This window comes from Sebastes fasciatus, chromosome 10 (assembly GCF_043250625.1).
Source record: "Sebastes fasciatus isolate fSebFas1 chromosome 10, fSebFas1.pri, whole genome shotgun sequence".
NCBI lineage: Eukaryota > Metazoa > Chordata > Actinopteri > Perciformes > Sebastidae > Sebastes > Sebastes fasciatus.
In genome coordinates, this window is record NC_133804.1 from 20,897,034 (window position 1) to 20,916,073 (window position 19,040).

The 19,040-nt window shown below is 42.4% G+C and overlaps 7 protein-coding genes across 10 annotated transcripts in view; 1 reads left to right on the top strand and 6 right to left on the bottom strand.

Annotated features, from left to right (window-relative positions):
- LOC141775515 (fibroblast growth factor 18-like) overlaps positions 1–19,040 on the top strand; it is a 305,178-nt gene that overhangs the window by 214,496 nt on the left and 71,642 nt on the right. The window lies entirely within an intron of this gene.
- Positions 1–19,040, bottom strand: part of LOC141775501 (protocadherin alpha-C2-like) — a 39,817-nt gene that overhangs the window by 12,348 nt on the left and 8,429 nt on the right. Inside the window, exon 1 of one of the 3 annotated variants that reach the window (XR_012595613.1) lies at positions 3,049–6,016. The exons of the other annotated variants lie outside the window; for them this stretch is intronic. The gene's annotated coding sequence lies outside the window, so the exon portion shown is untranslated. Of the gene's footprint in view, positions 1–3,048; positions 6,017–19,040 lie in introns of those variants that run through there. 3 annotated transcript variants of the gene reach the window in all.
- LOC141775504 (protocadherin alpha-C2-like) lies at positions 654–3,101 on the bottom strand. The gene has a single exon (XM_074648939.1). It carries the CDS (start codon positions 3,099–3,101, stop codon positions 654–656), a length of 2,448 nt encoding a protein of 815 aa, XP_074505040.1.
- LOC141775879 (protocadherin beta-15-like) lies at positions 6,447–9,585 on the bottom strand. The gene is made up of 2 exons (XM_074649622.1): positions 7,177–9,585; positions 6,447–6,644 (listed from the first exon to the last, which is right to left on the bottom strand). Exons 1-2 carry the CDS (start codon positions 9,583–9,585, stop codon positions 6,447–6,449), a joined length of 2,607 nt encoding a protein of 868 aa, XP_074505723.1.
- Positions 9,990–13,023, bottom strand: LOC141775502 (protocadherin alpha-C2-like). The gene is made up of 2 exons (XM_074648936.1): positions 10,389–13,023; positions 9,990–10,094 (listed from the first exon to the last, which is right to left on the bottom strand). The coding sequence occupies exons 1-2, from the start codon at positions 12,819–12,821 to the stop codon at positions 9,990–9,992; spliced, it is 2,538 nt and encodes an 845-aa protein (XP_074505037.1). The 5' UTR covers positions 12,822–13,023.
- On the bottom strand, positions 13,196–15,643 carry LOC141775505 (protocadherin alpha-C2-like). The gene has a single exon (XM_074648940.1). The coding sequence runs from the start codon at positions 15,605–15,607 to the stop codon at positions 13,211–13,213; it is 2,397 nt and encodes a 798-aa protein (XP_074505041.1). The 5' UTR covers positions 15,608–15,643; the 3' UTR covers positions 13,196–13,210.
- Positions 15,850–18,760, bottom strand: LOC141775880 (protocadherin alpha-C2-like). The gene is made up of 2 exons (XM_074649623.1): positions 16,233–18,760; positions 15,850–15,918 (listed from the first exon to the last, which is right to left on the bottom strand). Exons 1-2 carry the CDS (start codon positions 18,633–18,635, stop codon positions 15,850–15,852), a joined length of 2,472 nt encoding a protein of 823 aa, XP_074505724.1. The 5' UTR covers positions 18,636–18,760.

The following is a 19,040-nucleotide window of genomic DNA, read 5'->3' on the forward strand; positions in this document are numbered from 1 at the left end:
ATTCCAGTATGTTATTTCTGTGGCCAAGGAATGTACAATCAATATTTGTGAAAGTGAGCTACTCTCTCTCAAAGCCAGAAATCAGAGAAGTAATATCAAACTTGTGATATCATAGGGTATAAAGCCTGGTGCTGCTCCATAGACGATGAATGGGAGACTGACCCACAGAATGTTTGTTTTCTTTTTTTATATACCCAAATGAGCTTTAGCGTTCTCAGTTGTGAAATAGAAAATGTTCCCATATACTCAGAACATTCCTCTGGGTGCTCTCATTGGCATCTAGAATATCTCTCCCTATTCATTGTTTATGGAGCAGCTCCACACTGTATACCCTATGACATCACAAGTTTGAGTTTTAGCACTCTAGTTTTTGGATTTGGGAGAGAGTTGTTCATGTTTACTAATATTTTTCGGACTGTCTTAGACCATAAGAATACCATCTAGGAATTTTAAAAATGGCCATAGTTCCCCTTTAATGTGCACAATTACATTTTAACTTGTGATGTGGTTCATTTTAAGTGTAGTAACTTAAAGTAAGTAAAGAGGAGAGTAAGATTCTATATCGCTGGTATGACAAGAAAGACATGACTGCAATAGTCACTTGTGAGTGGACTTGATGGATATCCACGAAGTACATCTGTTTGTAACTCGTGTTAAATACATATGTTTCCTACCTGCAGGGTGGAAGCTGCTGAGCCACTAGTGTCTGTCAGTCCTGTGCCTCTTGGTAAACTGGACACGATGTATCTGGAGCCCTTTGGCACAGGCTGTCTCACCACCATCTTTCCTTTCCTGGTCTCTGCTAGAAACAGACTGTACCAGTAGGCATCGTTGGAGACCAGAGTGGAATCTGCGATGGTGGAGTTCCTCTCACTGGTCAAACTGTTCCTGCAGGGAGGAGCCGCTTTGCTGGGCTTGGGTTTCTGACACTTGAGCACGATGGTGACCAGTATGGTGATGAGCAGGAGAAATGACACCGAGCCCAGACCGATGACCAGATACAGGTTGAGGTCTGAGAAGATGTCATATTCTAGAGGCACCTCAGTCATGTCAGAGTAGGCCTTAACGGCGGTCTCCACTGTGGACAGCTTGATGGTGACTGTAGCAGAGAGAGCAGGCTCCCCGTTGTCCTTGGCAATAACAACCAGTCTCTGGTGGCGTGGATCTCTGTAACTGAACATCCTCATAGTCCGGATCTCTCCGTTGTACTGGTCCAGACTGAACAAGGTGGCGTCAGTCACCTGTAGAAACTGGTAGGTAATCCGAGAGTTGTGCACCGAGTCGGTGTCTAAGGCTATCACCTTGGAAACCAGAGAGCCTTTATCGGTGGATCTGGGGATCTTCTCCTCCACCACTGAGCCGTGCGCGCGCCACGGAGAGACAATAACCGGAGCGTTGTCGTTCTGGTCCACAATGATGATGTGGACCGTTACGTTACTGCTGAGTGGAGGAGAGCCAGAGTCTCTGGCCTCGATGTGGAAACGAAACTCCTTCTCGATCTCATAGTCAAATGTTTTTAGTGCGTAAAGATTGCCGTTCTCTGGATTGATGGAGAACAGCATGGACATGGAGGTGTTGGCTATCTCCTTCTCTAGGATGAAATAAACTAGATACTGGTTTTCATGGAGGTCAGGGTCAAACGCAGTGAGTGAACTGAGCAAGGCTCCAGGTGCGTTATTCTCCATTACACGTATAGTATAAAATGACTGAGGGAACTGTGGAACATTGTCATTAACATCCAGCAGCTCTAACGTCATAGTTTCATTGTCAGATAAAGGAGGAGAACCTCTGTCTGTCACAGTGAACGTGACGTCATATTCTGGAACTTTCTCACGGTCTAATGGCTCTGACACTACTAATTCATAATAGTTATCAGAGGACTCCCTCAGTTTGAAAGGCATATTATCTGGAATATGAAGATCAACCACTCCATTGTCTCCTGAGTCTTTATCACTGACACTAACTACAGCTATCACTGTGTCTAATTCTATGTTTTCATTGACTGGACTCTGAAATGATCTAATAGATATTTCTGGGTGGTTGTCATTCATGTCTTCAACCAGAATCTTAACAGTACATTGACTTGATAAACTATTGGCTCCTTTATCCGTTGCTATAACTTCCATATCATAAATCTTGAAATCCTCATAATTTAACATTCCTTTAACAGTAATTTCACCAGTGGAAGGATTCAGATTAAATGTTTCCTGTGTTTTCTCTGACGTATATAAACTATATGAATATGTTATATCAGAATTTGATCCCTCATCTAAATCTGTTGCATTAAGATGAACAACAAGGCTTCCAATGGGAGAATTTTCCATTATCTTTATGTTATAACTGACTTTGTCAAAAGTAGGAGCATTATCATTTGTGTCCAAAACGCGAACAATAACACTTGCAGTGCCAGATCGAGCAGGTGTGCCTCCATCTACAGCTGTGAGTATTAAATTATGAACAGCATGCTGCTCTCGATCCAAAGACTTTTTCAATATCAAATCGGCCAACTTCGTTCCATCTCTTCCAGTCTGAACTTCAATATTAAAATGTTCACTTTCACTCAGATGGTATGTTTTCACTGAATTGCTCCCAACATCAGGATCAACTGCGTTGCTGAGAGAGAATCTCTCTCCTTTTGGCGTTGCTTCAGATATATCTAAATGTATGACGTCTCTTCGAAATTGAGGGGCGTTGTCGTTCATATCCAAAATTTCTACTTCTATATTAAAAATTCGTACTGGGTTTTCTAGTATTACCTCCAGTCTGAGATAGCAAGACGATTTTGCAGAACAAATATGTTCCCTGTCAATCTTCTCAACAACATACAGTTCACCAGTCTCTTTGTTCACATCCAGATATTTCTTATTTGCAATGATGTCCAGACGCATCTTCCTCTGATTCAGTGTTTTAACATCCAGGCTGAGATCGGTAGCAAGATTAGTGACAACAGATCCTTCTTTCATCTCCTCCGGTATTGAATAAGGAGTAACTGAAGTCGATATGTTGTGAACGAAGGAAAAAAGAATAAAAATAGCGAGCAGCACGTACCTTCTCCAAGACTGCATTGTTACAAAGGACCCCATTGTTGTGTGTTGGTTCATCGCAATTCACCCGATAAAACGTACGTTTCCAGTAATATTGAATTTTGCTGTAACAGCCTTGATCACGAACATAATCACATAATTTTAATCCCGAGGTTGTTTCGGCGTTATAAAAAGGACGAGCGCGTTTTCGGAGCGGAGTTTCAGCACCACGGAGCTGTCCGGCTGTTTCACGATCTGACCTGATGACGACGATTCACTGTCATGGCGTGTATGAGCTGGCATTTTACTAACAAAACAGCGCCACCTTTTAGGTTTTATGGCATTCTTTCAACTGCTTATAAGATGATGTACTTCAAGGATTAGTCTATTAGTGTCAATGTGAGTTTAAATTGAGTATCCCTGACAAGAATAATCAAATTTATTTACACTTTTTATGAGATTCATTATTGAAGCTTAATGACCACAAAAAATTGCCAAATTCAAACGAAATGCCACTAAATATTGATAAATGATAAATATAAAAGCAAATGTGCAAATTGGACTCCTACCTGCAGAGTGGATGCTGCTGAGCCACTAGTGTCTGTCAGTCCTGTGCCTCTTGGTAAACTGGACACGATGTATCTGGAGCCCTTTGGCACAGGCTGTCTCACCACCATCTTTCCTTTCCTGGTCTCTGCTAGAAACAGACTGTACCAGTAGGCATCGTTGGAGACCAGAGTGGAATCTGCGATGGTGGAGTTCCTCTCACTGATCACACTGTTCCTGCAGGGAGGAGCCGCTTTGCTGGGCTTGGGTTTCTGACACTTGAGCACGATGGTGACCAGTATGGTGATGAGCAGGAGAAATGACACCGAGCCCAGACCGATGACCAGATACAGGTTGAGGTCTGAGAAGATGTCATATTCTAGAGGCACCTCAGTCATGTCAGAGTAGGCCTTAACGGCGGTCTCCATTGTGGACAGCTTGATGGTGACTGTAGCAGAGAGAGCGGGCTCCCCATTGTCCTTGGCAATAACAACAAGTCTCTGGTGACGCGGATCTCTGTAACTGAACATCCTCATAGTCCGGATCTCTCCGTTGTACTGGTCCAGACTGAACAAGGTGGCGTCAGTCACCTGTAAAAACTGGTAGGTAATCCGAGAGTTGTGCACCGAGTCGGTGTCCAAGGCTATCACCTTGGAAACCAGAGAGCCTTTATCGGTGGATCTGGGGATCTTCTCCTCCACCACCGAGCCGTGCGCGCGCCACGGAGAGACAATAACCGGAGCGTTGTCGTTCTGGTCCACAATGATGATGTGGACCGTCACGTTACTGCTGAGTGGAGGAGAGCCAGAGTCTCTGGCCTCGATGTGGAAAAGAAACTCCTTCTCGATCTCATAGTCAAAAGTTTTCAGTGCGTAAAGATTGCCGTTCTCTGGATTGATGGAGAACAGCATGGACATGGAGGTGTTGGCTATCTCCTTCTCTAGGATGAAATAAACCAGATACTGGTTTTCATGGAGGTCAGGGTCAAACGCAGTGAGTGAACTGAGCAAGGCTCCAGGTGCGTTATTCTCCATTACACGTATAGTATAAAATGACTGAGGGAACTGTGGAACATTGTCATTAACATCCAGCAGCTCTAACGTCATAGTTTCATTGTCAGATAAAGGAGGAGAACCTCTGTCTGTCACAGTGAACGTGACGTCATATTCTGGAACCTTCTCACGGTCTAATGGCTCTGACACTACTAATTCATAATAGTTATCAGAGGACTCCCTCAGTTTAAAAGGCATATTATCTGGAATATGAAGATCAACCACTCCATTGTCTCCTGAGTCTTTATCACTGACACTAACTACAGCTATCACTGTGTCTAATTCTATGTTTTCATTGACTGGACTCTGAAATGATCTAATAGATATTTCTGGGTGGTTGTCATTCATGTCTTCAACCAGAATTTTAACAGTACATTGACTTGATAAACTATTGGCTCCTTTATCCGTTGCTATAACTTCCATATCATAAATCCTGAAATCCTCATAGTTTAACATCCCTTTAACAGTAATTTCACCAGTGGAAGGATTCAGATTAAACGTTTCCTGTGTTTTTTCTGACGTATATAAACTATATGAATATGTTATATCAGAATTTGACCCCTCATCTAAATCTGTTGCATTAAGATGAACAACAAGACTTCCAATAGGAGAATTTTCCATTATCTTTATGTTATAACTGACTTTGTCAAAAGTAGGAGCATTATCATTTGTGTCCAAAACGCGAACAATAACACTTGCAGTGCCAGATCGAGCAGGTGTGCCTCCATCTACAGCTGTGAGTATTAAATTATGAACAGCCTGCTGCTCTCTGTCTAAGGCCTTTGTTAAGATTAATTCGGCAAATCTCGACCCATCTCTTCCAGTCTGAACTTCAATATTAAAATGTTCACTTTCACTCAGATGGTACGTTTTCACTGAATTGCTTCCAACATCAGGATCAGCTGCATTACTGAGAGAGAATCTCTCTCCTTTTGGCGTTGCTTCAGATATATCTAAATGTATGACGTCTCTTCGAAATTGAGGGGCGTTGTCGTTCATATCCAAAATTTCTACTTCTATGTTAAATATTCGTACTGGGTTTTCTAGTATTACTTCCAGTTTCAGATAACAGGACGCTGATGACTTGGTTGTGCAAATATTTTCCCTGTCAATTTTGTCAACAATATACAGTTCTCCAGTCTCTTTGTTCACATCCAGATATTTCTTATTTGCAATGATGTCCAGACGCATCTTCCTCTGATTCAATGTCGTAACATCCAGGGTGAGATCGGTAGCAAGATTAGCAACAACAGATCCTTCTTTCATCTCCTCCGGTATTGAATAATGAGTCACTGAAGTCGATATGTTACGAATGAAAGAAAGAAGAATAGCGAGCAGCACGTACCTTTTGCAAGACTGCATTGTTACAAAGGACCCCATTGTTGTGTGCTGGTTCACTGCAGTTCACCCGATAAAACGTACGTTTCCAGTAATATTGAATTTGATTTGACGTCTTTGATCACGAACATATTCACATAATTTTAATCCCGAGGTTGTTTCTGCGTCAAAAAGGACGAGCGCGTTTTCGGAGCGGAGTTTCAGTACCACGGAGCTGTCCGGTTGTTTCACGATCTGCCCTGATGACAACGATTCACTGTCATGACGTTTATGGGCTGGCATTTTCTAACAAAACAGCGCCACCTTTTAGCCTTTATGAGATACTTTTATCTGCTTATAAGATGATGTACTTCAATTATTAGTTCATTGATATCAATGTGAATATAAATTGAGTACTGCTGATTGAGACACTATTTATTAGATTAATTGATGAAGCGTGATGACCCCAAAAAACTACAATATCAAACGAAACGTCACTGTTACGGTCTCAGAAGTGACCGTTCGTTATTGTTTGTATTGTTGTATGTTGCTGTGCTGCGCTCTCCCTGTGCTCTTTTCTTTTGGTGCGCTCTGCTGTCCCGTCGCTCCAAGACGACGTCACGTCTTGGGGATTCCCTTCGGGGCCACGCCTCCGGAACGCCCTCAGGTGGATGCCCTTCGTTTCCCGCCGTTTGTGGTCCTGCCTCTGACACGTCACATGTGATTAGCCAATCACCAGCCGGCCGGGCCGCGTGGAAAGAATTAAAGGCCAGCTGTGACTAGACCAAGGGGGGCACTGATTATCCTTGATCTGTTCCCCGTGCCTCTCGATTGTGTGTGTTGTAATTGTTAACTAGAAAGTGTACAGGTCCCACTGGAGTCAGTGGACTTTAGATTGTTGTAGCTGTTAACTAGTCTGAGGTACTCGTTTAGTTATATTTTGTGTTGAATAGAGCAGTTGTGTAATTTGTCTGCTGGTTAGGATCGTTCAGGGTTAGGGTGTGTGCCTTTTGTTTTTCTCCGTTTCGGCCACACTAAACCCTCGTTTTCAGTTGTTATAATTCAATCCATTGTATGTTTTATTTTGCTTTAATCAATCACCCATCAATAAACAAGTGATTGCCTGATAACATCGGCTCAATGTCGCTCCCTTTACCCCTACACCAACTCCGGGTTGTAACAGTCACTCAATATTGATAAATAATAAATATGAAACAATATAGACACTGGACTCCTACCTGCAGGGTGGAAGCTGCTGAGCCACTAGTGTCTGTCAGTCCTGTGCCTCTTGGTAAACTGGACACGATGTATCTGGAGCCCTTTGGCACAGGCTGTCTCACCACCATCTTTCCTTTCCTGGTCTCTGCTAGAAACAGACTGTACCAGTAGGCATCGTTGGAGACCAGAGTGGAATCTGCGATGGTGGAGTTCCTCTCACTGATCACACTGTTCCTGCAGGGAGGAGCCGCTTTGCTGGGCTTGGGTTTCTGACACTTGAGCACGATGGTGACCAGTATGGTGATGAGCAGGAGAAATGACACCGAGCCCAGACCGATGACCAGATACAGGTTGAGGTCTGAGAAGATGTCATATTCTAGAGGCACCTCAGTCATGTCAGAGTAGGCCTTAACGGCGGTCTCCATTGTGGACAGCTTGATGGTGACTGTAGCAGAGAGAGCGGGCTCCCCGTTGTCCTTGGCAATAACAACCAATCTCTGGTGACGTGGATCTCTGTAACTGAACATCCTCATAGTCCGGATCTCTCCGTTGTACTGGTCCAGACTGAACAAGGTGGCGTCAGTCACCTGTAGAAACTGGTAGGTAATCCGAGAGTTGTGCACCGAGTCGGTGTCCAAGGCTATCACCTTGGCAACCAGAGAGCCTTTATCGGTGGATCTGGGGATCTTCTCCTCCACCACCGAGCCGTGTGCGCGCCACGGAGAGACAATAACCGGAACGTTGTCGTTCTGGTCCACAATGATGATGTGGACCGTCACGTTACTGCTGAGTGGAGGAGAGCCAGAGTCTCTGGCCTCGATGTGGAAAAGAAACTCCTTCTCGATCTCATAGTCAAAAGTTTTTAGAGCGTAAAGATTGCCGTTCTCTGGATTGATGGAGAACAGCATGGACATGGAGGTGTTGGCTATCTCCTTCTCTAGGATGAAATAAACTAGATACTGGTTTTCATGGAGGTCAGGGTCAAACGCAGTGGGTGAACTGAGCAAGGCTCCAGGTGCGTTATTCTCCATTACACGTATAGTATAAAATGACTGAGGGAACTGTGGAACATTGTCATTAACATCCAGCAGCTCTAACGTCATAGTTTCATTGTCAGATAAAGGAGGAGAACCTCTGTCTGTCACAGTGAACGTGATGTCATATTCTGGAACCTTCTCACGGTCTAATGGCTCTGACACTACTAATTCATAATAGTTATCAGAGGATTCCCTCAGTTTGAAAGGCATATTATCTGGAATATGAAGATCAACCACTCCATTGTCTCCTGAGTCTTTATCACTGACACTAACTACAGCTATCACTGTGTCTAATTCTATGTTTTCATTGACTGGACTCTGAAATGATTTAATAGATATTTCTGGGTGGTTGTCATTCATGTCTTCAACTAAAATTTTAACAGTACATTGACTTGATAAACTATTGACTCCTTTATCAGTTACTATAACTTCCATATCATAAATCTTGAAATCCTCATAGTTTAACATTCCTTTAACAGTAATTTCACCACTGGAAGGATTCAGATTAAATGTTTCTTGTGTCTTTTCTGATGTATATAAACTATATGAATATGTTATATCAGAATTCGATCCCTCATCTAAGTCTGTTGCATTAAGATGAACAACAAGACTTCCAATAGGAGAATTTTCCATTATTTTTATGTTATAACTCGATTTGTCAAAAGTAGGAGCATTATCATTTGTGTCCAAAACATGAACAATAACACTTGCAGTGCCAGATCGAGCAGGTGTGCCTCCATCTACAGCTGTGAGTATTAAATTATGAACAGCCTGCTGCTCTCGATCTAAAGACGTTTTCAATATCAAATCGGCAAACTTCGTTCCTTCTCTTCCAGTCTGAACTTCAATATTAAAATGCTCACTTTCACTCAAATGGTATGTTTTCAATGAATTGCTTCCAACATCCGGATCAACTGCATTACTGAGAGAGAATCTCTCTCCTTTTGGCGTTGCTTCAGATATATCTAAATGTATGGCGTCTCTTCGAAACTGAGGGGCGTTGTCGTTCATATCCAAAATGTCCACTTCTATATTAAACATTCGTAGAGGATTTTCTAATGTAGCTTCCAGTCTGAGATAGCAAGACGACTTTGCAGGACAAATATTTTCCCTGTCAATCTTCTCAACAATAATCAGTTCGCCAGTCTCTTTGTTCACATCCAGATATTTCTTGTTTGCAATGATGTCCAGACGCATCTTCCTCTGATTCAGTGTTGTAACATCCAGGCTGAGATCGGTAGCAAGATTAGCGACAACAGATCCTTCTTTCATCTCCTCCGGTATTGAATAATGAGTCACTGATGTCGATATGTTGTGAACGAAGGAAAAAAGAACAAGAACAGCGAGCAGCACATACCTTTTCCAAGACTGCATTGTTACAAAGGACCCCATTGTTGTGTGATTGTTCAACGCAGTTCAAGCGATATAATGTACGTTTCCAGTAATATTGAATTCTGCTATTACAGCCTTGATCCTGAACATATCCACACAATTTTAATCCCGAGGTTATTTCTGCATTATAAAAAGGAGGAGCGCGTTTTCGGAGCGGAGTTTCAGCACCACGGAGCTGTCCGGTTGTTTCACGATCTGCCCTGATGACAACGATTCACTGTCATGGCGTTCATGTGCTGGCATTTTACTAACAAAACAGCGCCACCTTTTAGGTTTTATGAGACTCTTTTAACTGCTTATAAGATTATATACTTTAAGGAAAAGTTTATTGGCGTTAAAGTGAGTTTAAATTCAGTATCCCTGACAAGATTAATCAGATTTATTTACACTATTCATTAGATTAATTATTGAAGCATAACGACCTCAAAAATTCGATAGTGTAAAACGAAATGCCACTCAATATTGATAAATGATAAATATAAAAACAAATGTGCAAATTGGATTCTTACCTGCAGAGTGGAAGCTGCAGAGTTTTTTTTTTGGACTCTCTTAGATAATAGGAATAACATGTATGAATTTTAAAAATGTCCTTAGTTCCCCTTTAATGTGCACAATTACATGTTAACTTGTGTTATGGTTCAATTTAAGCATAGTAACTTAAAGTAAGTAAAGAGGAGAGTAAGATTCTATAGCGCTGGTATGACCAGAAAGACATGACTGCACTAGTCACTTGCGAGTGGACTTGATGGATATCCGTGAAGTACATGTGGTTGTAACTCGTGTTAAATAGATATGTTTCCTACCTGCAGAGTTGAAGCTGCTGAGCCACTAGTGTCTGTCAGTCCTGTGCCTCTTGGTAAACTGGACACGATGTATCTGGAGCCCTTTGGCACAGGCTGTCTCACCACCATCTTTCCTTTCCTGGTCTCTGCTAGAAACAGACTGTACCAGTAGGCATCGTTGGAGACCAGAGTGGAATCTGCGATGGTGGAGTTCCTCTCACTGATCACACTGTTCCTGCAGGGAGGAGCCGCTTTGCTGGGCTTGGGTTTCTGACACTTGAGCACGATGGTGACCAGTATGGTGATGAGCAGGAGAAATGACACCGAGCCCAGACCGATGACCAAATACAGGTTGAGGTCTGAGAAGATGTCATATTCTAGAGGCACCTCAGTCATGTCAGAGTAGGCCTTAACGGCGGTCTCCATTGTGGACAGCTTGATGGTGACTGTAGCAGAGAGAGCGGGCTCCCCATTGTCCTTGGCAATAACAACAAGTCTCTGGTGACGCGGATCTCTGTAACTGAACATCCTCATAGTCCGGATCTCTCCGTTGTACTGGTCCAGACTGAACAAGGTGGCGTCAGTCACCTGTAGAAACTGGTAGGTAATCCGAGAGTTGTGCACCGAGTCGGTGTCCAAGGCTATCACCTTGGCAACCAGAGAGCCTTTATCGGTGGATCTGGGGATCTTCTCCTCCACCACCGAGCCGTGCGCGCGCCACGGAGAGACAATAACCGGAGCGTTGTCGTTCTGGTCCACAATGATGATGTGGACCGTCACGTTACTGCTGAGTGGAGGAGAGCCAGAGTCTCTGGCCTCGATGTGGAAAAGAAACTCCTTCTCGATCTCATAGTCAAAAGTTTTCAGTGCGTAAAGATTGCCGTTCTCTGGATTGATGGAGAACAGCATGGACATGGAGGTGTTGGCTATCTCCTTCTCTAGGATGAAATAAACCAGATACTGGTTTTCATGGAGGTCAGGGTCAAACGCAGTGAGTGAACTGAGCAAGGCTCCAGGTGCGTTATTCTCCATTACACGTATAGTATAAAATGACTGAGGGAACTGTGGAACATTGTCATTAACATCCAGCAGCTCTAACGTCATAGTTTCATTGTCAGATAAAGGAGGAGAACCTCTGTCTGTCACAGTGAACGTGACGTCATATTCTGGAACCTTCTCACGGTCTAATGGCTCTGACACTACTAATTCATAATAGTTATCAGAGGATTCCCTCAGTTTGAAAGGCATATTATCTGGAATATGAAGATCAACCACTCCATTGTCTCCTGAGTCTTTATCACTGACACTAACTACAGCTATCACTGTGTCTAATTCTATGTTTTCATTGACTGGACTCTGAAATGATCTTATAGATATTTCTGGATGGTTATCGTTCATGTCTTCAACCACAATCTTAACAGTACATTGACTTGATAAACTATTGGCTCCTTTATCAGTTGCTATAACTTCCATATCATAAATCCTGAAATCCTCATAGTTTAACATTCCTTTAACGGTAATTTCACCAGTGGAAGGATTCAGATTAAATGTTTCTTGTGTTTTCTCTGACGTATATAAACTATATGAATATGTTATATCAGAATTTGATCCCTCATCTAAATCTGTTGCATTAAGATGAACAACAAGACTTCCAATGGGAGAATTTTCCATTATTTTTATACTGTAGTTTGTTTTATCAAAAGTAGGAGCATTATCATTTGTGTCGGAAACATGAACAATAACACTTGCAGTGCCAGATCGAGCAGGTGTGCCTCCATCTACAGCTGTGAGTATTAAGTTATGAACAGCCTGCTGCTCTCTGTCTAAGGCCTTTGTTAAGATTAATTCAGCAAACTTTGACCCATCTCTTCCAGTCTGAACTTCAATATTAAAATGTTCACTTTCACTCAAATGGTACGTTTTCACTGAATTTGTTCCAACATCAGGATCAACTGCATTACTGAGAGAGAATCTCTCTCCTTTAGGCGTTGCTTCAGAAATATCTAAATGTATGGCGTCTCGTCGAAACTGAGGGGCGTTGTCGTTCATATCTAAAATTTCGACTTCTATATTAAAAATTCTTAACGGGTTTTCTAGTGTTACCTCCAGTTTCAGATAGCACGACGCTGATGACTTTGAAGGGCAAATATTTTCCCTGTCAATCTTCTCAACAATATACAGTTCACCAGTCTCTTTGTTCACATCCAGATATTTCTTATTTGCAATGATGTCCAGACGCATCTTCCTCTGATTCAGTGTTTTAACATCCAGGCTGAGATCGGTAGCAAGATTAGCAACAACAGATCCTTCTTTCATCTCCTCCGGTATTGAATAATGAGTCACTGATGTCGATATGTTGTGAACAAAAGAAAAAAGAACAAGAATAGCGAGCAGCACGTACCTTTTACAAGACTGCATTGTTACAAAGGACCCCATTGTTGTGTGTTGGTTCATCGCAGTTCACCCGATAAAACGTACGTTTCCAGTAATATTGAATTCTACTGTAACAGCCTTGATCACGAACATAATCACATAATTTTAATCCCGATGTTGTTTCGGCGTTATAAAAAGGACGAGCGCGTTTTCGGAGCGGAGTTTCAGCACCACGGAGCTGTCCGGCTGTTTCACGATCTGCCCTGATGACAACGATTCACTGTCATGACGTTCATGTGCTGGCATTTTAATAACAAAACAGCGACACCTTTTAGGTTTTATGAGACACTTATATCTATTTATAAGATTGTGTACTTCAAGGATTAGTTTATTAGTGTCAATGTGAGTTTAAATTGAGTATTGTTGACAAGAATAATCAGAGTTATTTACATTATTTATAAGATTAATTATTAAAGCATAATGACCTCAAATATTTGACAGTGTGAAACGAAAAGTCCATACATATTTATAAATGATAAATATAAAGGCAAATGTGGATATTTGATTCTTACCTGCAGGGTGGAAGCTGCTGAGCCACTAGTGTCTGTCAGTCCTGTGCCTCTTGGTAAACTGGACACGATGTATCTGGAGCCCTTTGGCACAGGCTGTCTCACCACCATCTTTCCTTTCCTGGTCTCTGCTAGAAACAGACTGTACCAGTAGGCATCGTTGGAGACCAGAGTGGAATCTGCGATGGTGGAGTTCCTCTCACTGATCACACTGTTCCTGCAGGGAGGAGCCGCTTTGCTGGGCTTGGGTTTCTGACACTTGAGCACGATGGTGACCAGTATGGTGATGAGCAGGAGAAATGACACCGAGCCCAGACCGATGACCAGATATAGGTTGAGGTCGGAGAAGATGTCATATTCTAGAGGCACCTCAGTCATGTCAGAGTAGGCCTTAACGGCGGTCTCCACTGTGGACAGCTTGATGGTGACTGTAGCAGAGAGAGCGGGCTCCCCGTTGTCCTTGGCAATAACAACCAGTCTCTGGTGACGTGGATCTCTGTAACTGAACATCCTCATAGTCCGGATCTCTCCGTTGTACTGGTCCAGACTGAACAAGGTGGCGTCAGTCACCTGTAGAAACTGGTAAGTAATCCGAGAGTTGTGCACCGAGTCGGTGTCCAAGGCTATCACCTTGGCAACCAGAGAGCCTTTATCGGTGGATCTGGGGATCTTCTCCTCCACCACTGAGCCGTGCGCGCGCCACGGAGAGACAATAACCGGAGCGTTGTCGTTCTGGTCCACAATGATGATGTGGACCGTCACGTTACTGCTGAGTGGAGGAGAGCCAGAGTCTCTGGCCTCGATGTGGAAAAGAAACTCCTTCTCGATCTCATAGTCAAAAGTTTTCAGTGCGTAAAGATTGCCGTTCTCTGGATTAATGGAGAACAGCATGGACATGGAGGTGTTGGCTATCTCCTTCTCCAGGATGAAATAAACTAGATACTGGTTTTCATGGAGGTCAGGGTCAAACGCAGTGAGTGAACTGAGCAAGGCTCCGGGTGCGTTATTCTCCATTACACGTATAGTATAAAATGACTGAGGGAACTGTGGAACATTGTCATTAACATCCAGCAGCTCTAACGTCATAGTTTCATTGTCAGATAAAGGAGGAGAACCTCTGTCTGTCACAGTGAACGTGACGTCATATTCTGGAACCTTCTCACGGTCTAATGGCTCTGACACTACTAATTCATAATAGTTATCAGAGGATTCCCTCAGTTTGAAAGGCATATTATCTGGAATATGAAGATCAACCACTCCATTGTCTCCTGAGTCTTTATCACTGACACTAACTACAGCTATCACTGTGTCTAATTCTATGTTTTCATTGACTGGACTCTGAAATGATCTAATTGATATTTCTGGGTGGTTGTCGTTCATGTCTTCAACCAGAATCTTTACAGTACATTGACTTGATAAACTATTGGCTCCTTTATCAGTTGCTATAACTTCCATATCATAAATCCTGAAATCCTCATAGTTTAACATTCCTTTAACAGTAATTTCACCACTGGAAGGATTCAGATTAAATGTTTCCTGTGTTTTCTCTGACGTATATAAACTATATGAATATGCTATATCAGAATTTGATCCCTCGTCTAAGTCTGTTGCATTAAGATGAACAACAAGGCTTCCAATGGGAGAATTTTCCATTATTTTTATGTTATAACTCAATTTGTCAAAAGTAGGAGCATTATCATTTGTGTCCAAAACGCGAACAATAACACTTGCAATGCCAGATCGAGCAGGTGTTCCTCCATCTACAGCTGTGAGTATTAAATTATGAAGAGTCTGCTGCTCTCTGTCTAAGGCCTTTGTTAAGATTAATTCGGCAAACTTTGTTCCTTCTCTTCCAGTCTGAAGTTCAATATTAAAATGTTCACTTTCACTCAGATGGTACGTTTTCAATGAATTGCTTCCAACATCCGGATCAGCTGCATTACTGAGAGAGAATCTCTCTCCTTTTGGCGTTGCTTCAGATATATCTAAATGTATGACGTCTCTTCGAAACTGAGGGGCGTTGTCGTTCATATCCAAAATTTCCACTTCTATATTAAACATTCGTACTGGATTTTCTAATGTAGCTTCCAGTCTGAGATAGCAAGACGCTGAGGACTTAGTATTGCAAATATTTTCCCTGTCAATCTTGTCAACAATATACAGTTCACCAGTGTCTTTGTTCACATCCAGATATTTCTTATTTTCAATGATGTCCAGACGCATCTTCCTCTGATTCAGTGTTTTGACATCCAGGCTGAGATCGGTAGCAAGATTAGCGACAACAGATCCTTCTTTCATCTCCTCCGGTATTGAATAATGAGTCACTGAAGTCGATATGTTGTGAACGAAAGAAAAGAGAAGAATAGCGAGCAGCACGTACCTTTTGCAAGACTGCATTGTTACAAAGGACCCCATTGTTGTGTGATGGTTCACCGCAGTCCAGCCGATATAATGTACGTTTCCAGTAATATCGAATTATGCTGTAACAGCCTTGATCACGAACATAATCACATCATTTTAATCCCGATGTTGTTTCGGCGTTATAAAAAGTAGAGCGAGTTTTCGGAGCGGAGTTTCAGCACCACGGAGCTGTCCGGCTGTTTCACGATCTGCCCTGATGACAACGATTCACTGTCATGACGTTCATGTGCTGGCATTTTAATAACAAAACAGCGACACCTTTTAGGTTTTATGAGACACTTATATCTATTTATAAGATTGTGTACTTCAAGGATTAGTTTATTAGTGTCAATGTGAGTTTAAATTGAGTATTGTTGACAAGAATAATCAGAGTTATTTACATTATTTATAAGATTAATTATTAAAGCATAATGACCTCAAATATTTGACAGTGTGAAACGAAAAGTCCATACATATTTATAAATGATAAATATAAAGGCAAATGTAGATATTTGATTCTTACCTGCAGGGTGGAAGCTGCTGAGCCACTAGTGTCTGTCAGTCCTGTGCCTCTTGGTAAACTGGACACGATGTATCTGGAGCCCTTTGGCACAGGCTGTCTAACCACCATCTTTCCTTTCCTGGTCTCTGCTAGAAACAGACTGTACCAGTAGGCATCGTTGGAGACCAGAGTGGAATCTGCGATGGTGGAGTTCCTCTCACTGATCACACTGTTCCTGCAGGGAGGAGCCGCTTTGCTGGGCTTGGGTTTCTGACACTTGAGCACGATGGTGACCAGTATGGTGATGAGCAGGAGAAATGACACCGAGCCCAGACCGATGACCAGATATAGGTTGAGGTCGGAGAAGATGTCATATTCTAGAGGCACCTCAGTCATGTCAGAGTAGGCCTTAACGGCGGTCTCCACTGTGGACAGCTTGATGGTGACTGTAGCAGAGAGAGCGGGCTCCCCATTGTCCTTGGCAATAACAACCAGTCTCTGGTGACGTGGATCTCTGTAACTGAACATCCTCATAGTCCGGATCTCTCCGTTGTACTGGTCCAGACTGAACAAGGTGGCGTCAGTCACCTGTAGAAACTGGTAGGTAATCCGAGAGTTGTGCACCGAGTCGGTGTCCAAGGCTATCACCTTGGCAACCAGAGAGCCTTTATCGGTGGATCTGGGGATCTTCTCCTCCACCACCGAGCCGTGCGCGCGCCACGGAGAGACAATAACCGGAGCGTTGTCGTTCTGGTCCACAATGATGATGTGGACCGTCACGTTACTGCTGAGTGGAGGAGAGCCAGAGTCTCTGGCCTCGATGTGGAAAAGAAACTCCTTCTCGATCTCGTAGTCAAAAGTTTTTAGTGCGTAAAGATTGCCGTTCTCTGGATTGATGGAGAACAGCATGGACATGGAGGTGTTGGCTATCTCCTTCTCTAGGATGAAATAAACTAGATACTGGTTTTCATGGAGGTCAGGGTCAAACGCAGTGAGTGAACTGAGCAAGGCTCCAGGTGCGTTATTCTCCATTACACGTATAGTATAAAATGACTGAGGGAACTGTGGAACATTGTCATTAACATCCAGCAGCTCTAACGTCATAGTTTCATTGTCAGATAAAGGAGGAGAACCTCTGTCTGTCACAGTGAACGTGACGTCATATTCTGGAACCTTCTCACGGTCTAATGGCTCTGACACTACTAATTCATAATAGTTATCAGAGGATTCCCTCAGTTTGAAAGGCATATTATCTGGAATATGAAGATCAACCACTCCATTGTCTCCTGAGTCTTTATCACTGACACTAATTACAGCTATCACTGTGTCTGATTCTATGTTTTCATTTACTGGACTCTGAAATGATTTAATAGATATTTCTGGGTGGTTGTCGTTCATGTCTTCAACCAAAATTTTAACAGTACATTGACTTGATAAACTATTGACTCCTTTATCAGTTACTATAACTTCCATATCATAAATCCTGAAATCCTCATAGTTTAACATTCCTTTAACAGTAATTTCACCAGTGGAAGGATTCAGATGAAATGTTTCTTGTGTCTTTTCTGACGTATATAAACTATATGAATATGTTATATCAGAATTTGATCCCTCGTCTAAGTCTGTTGCATTAAGATGAACAACAAGGCTTCCAATTGGAGAATTTTCCATTATTTTTATACTGTAGTTTGTTTTATCAAAAGTAGGTGCATTATCATTTGTGTCGGAAACATGAACAATAACACTTGCAGTGCCAGATCGAGCAGGTGTGCCTCCATCTACAGCTGTTAGTATTAAATTGTGAACAGCCTGCTGCTCTCTGTCTAAGGCCTTTGTTAAGATTAATTCGGCAAACTTTGTTCCTTCTCTTCCAGTCTGCAGTTCAATATTAAAATGTTCACTTTCACTCAGATGGTATGTTTTCACTGAATTGCTTCCAACATCTGGATCAACTGCGTTGCTGAGAGAGAATCTCTCTCCTTTTGGCGTTGCTTCAGATATATCTACATGTATGGCGTCTCTTCGAAATTGAGGGGCGTTGTCGTTCATATCCAGAATTTCTACTTCTATATTAAACATTCGTAGAGGATTTTCTAATGTAACTTCCAGTCTGAGATAGCAAGACGACTTTGCAGGACAAATATTTTCCCTGTCAATCTTCTCAACAATATACAGTTCACCAGTCTCTTTGTTCACATCCAGATATTTCTTATTTGTAATGATGTCCAGACGCATCTTCCTCTGATTCAGTGTTTTAACATCCAGGCTGAGATCAGTAGCAAGATTAGCGACAACAGATCCTTCTTTCATCTCCTCCGGTATTGAATAATGAGTCACTGAAGTCGATATGTTACGAATGAAAGAAAGAAGAATAGCGAGCAGCACGTACCTTTTCCAAGACTGCATTGTCACAGAGGACCCCATTGTTGTGTGATGGTTCAGCGCAGTTCACCCGATAAAACGGACGTTTCCAGTAATATTGAATTTTGCTGTAACGTCCTTGTTCATGAACATATTCACATCATTTTAATCCCGAGGTCTCCTGCATTATGAAAAGGAGGAGCGCGTTTTCGGAGCTGAGTTTCAGCACCACGGTGCTGTCCGGTTGTTTCACGATCTGACCTGATGACGACGATTCACTGTCATGGCGTTCAAGAGCTGGCATTTTACTAACAAAACAGCGCCACCTTTTAGGTTTTATGAGATACTTTTATCTGCTTATAAGATGATGTACTTCAATTATTAGTTTATTGGTGTTAATGTGAATTTAAATTGAGTACTGCTGATTGAGACACTATTTATTAGATTAATTGATGAAGCGTAATGACC

Excerpts from the sequence above, each read along its gene's own strand:
- LOC141775504 (XM_074648939.1), bottom strand. The coding sequence starts at position 3,101 with ATGAACCAACACACAACAATGGGGTCCTTTGTAACAATGCAGTCTTGG.
- LOC141775879 (XM_074649622.1), bottom strand. The coding sequence starts at position 9,585 with ATGGGGTCCTTTGTAACAATGCAGTCTTGGAAAAGGTATGTGCTGCTC. Across the intron at positions 6,645-7,176 it reads CAGCAGCTTCCACCCTGCAG|AGGCAGGACCACAAACGGCG; the intron begins GTAGGAGTCCAG and ends GTGACGTGTCAG.
- LOC141775502 (XM_074648936.1), bottom strand. The coding sequence starts at position 12,821 with ATGAACCAACACACAACAATGGGGTCCTTTGTAACAATGCAGTCTTGT. Across the intron at positions 10,095-10,388 it reads CAGCAGCTTCAACTCTGCAG|GTAAGAATCCAATTTGCACA; the intron begins GTAGGAAACATA and ends TCCACTCTGCAG.
- LOC141775505 (XM_074648940.1), bottom strand. The coding sequence starts at position 15,607 with ATGAAAGAAGGATCTGTTGTCGCTAATCTTGCTACCGATCTCAGCCTG.
- LOC141775880 (XM_074649623.1), bottom strand. The coding sequence starts at position 18,635 with ATGGGGTCCTCTGTGACAATGCAGTCTTGGAAAAGGTACGTGCTGCTC. Across the intron at positions 15,919-16,232 it reads CAGCAGCTTCCACCCTGCAG|ATCGTGAAACAGCCGGACAG; the intron begins GTAAGAATCAAA and ends TCATCAGGGCAG.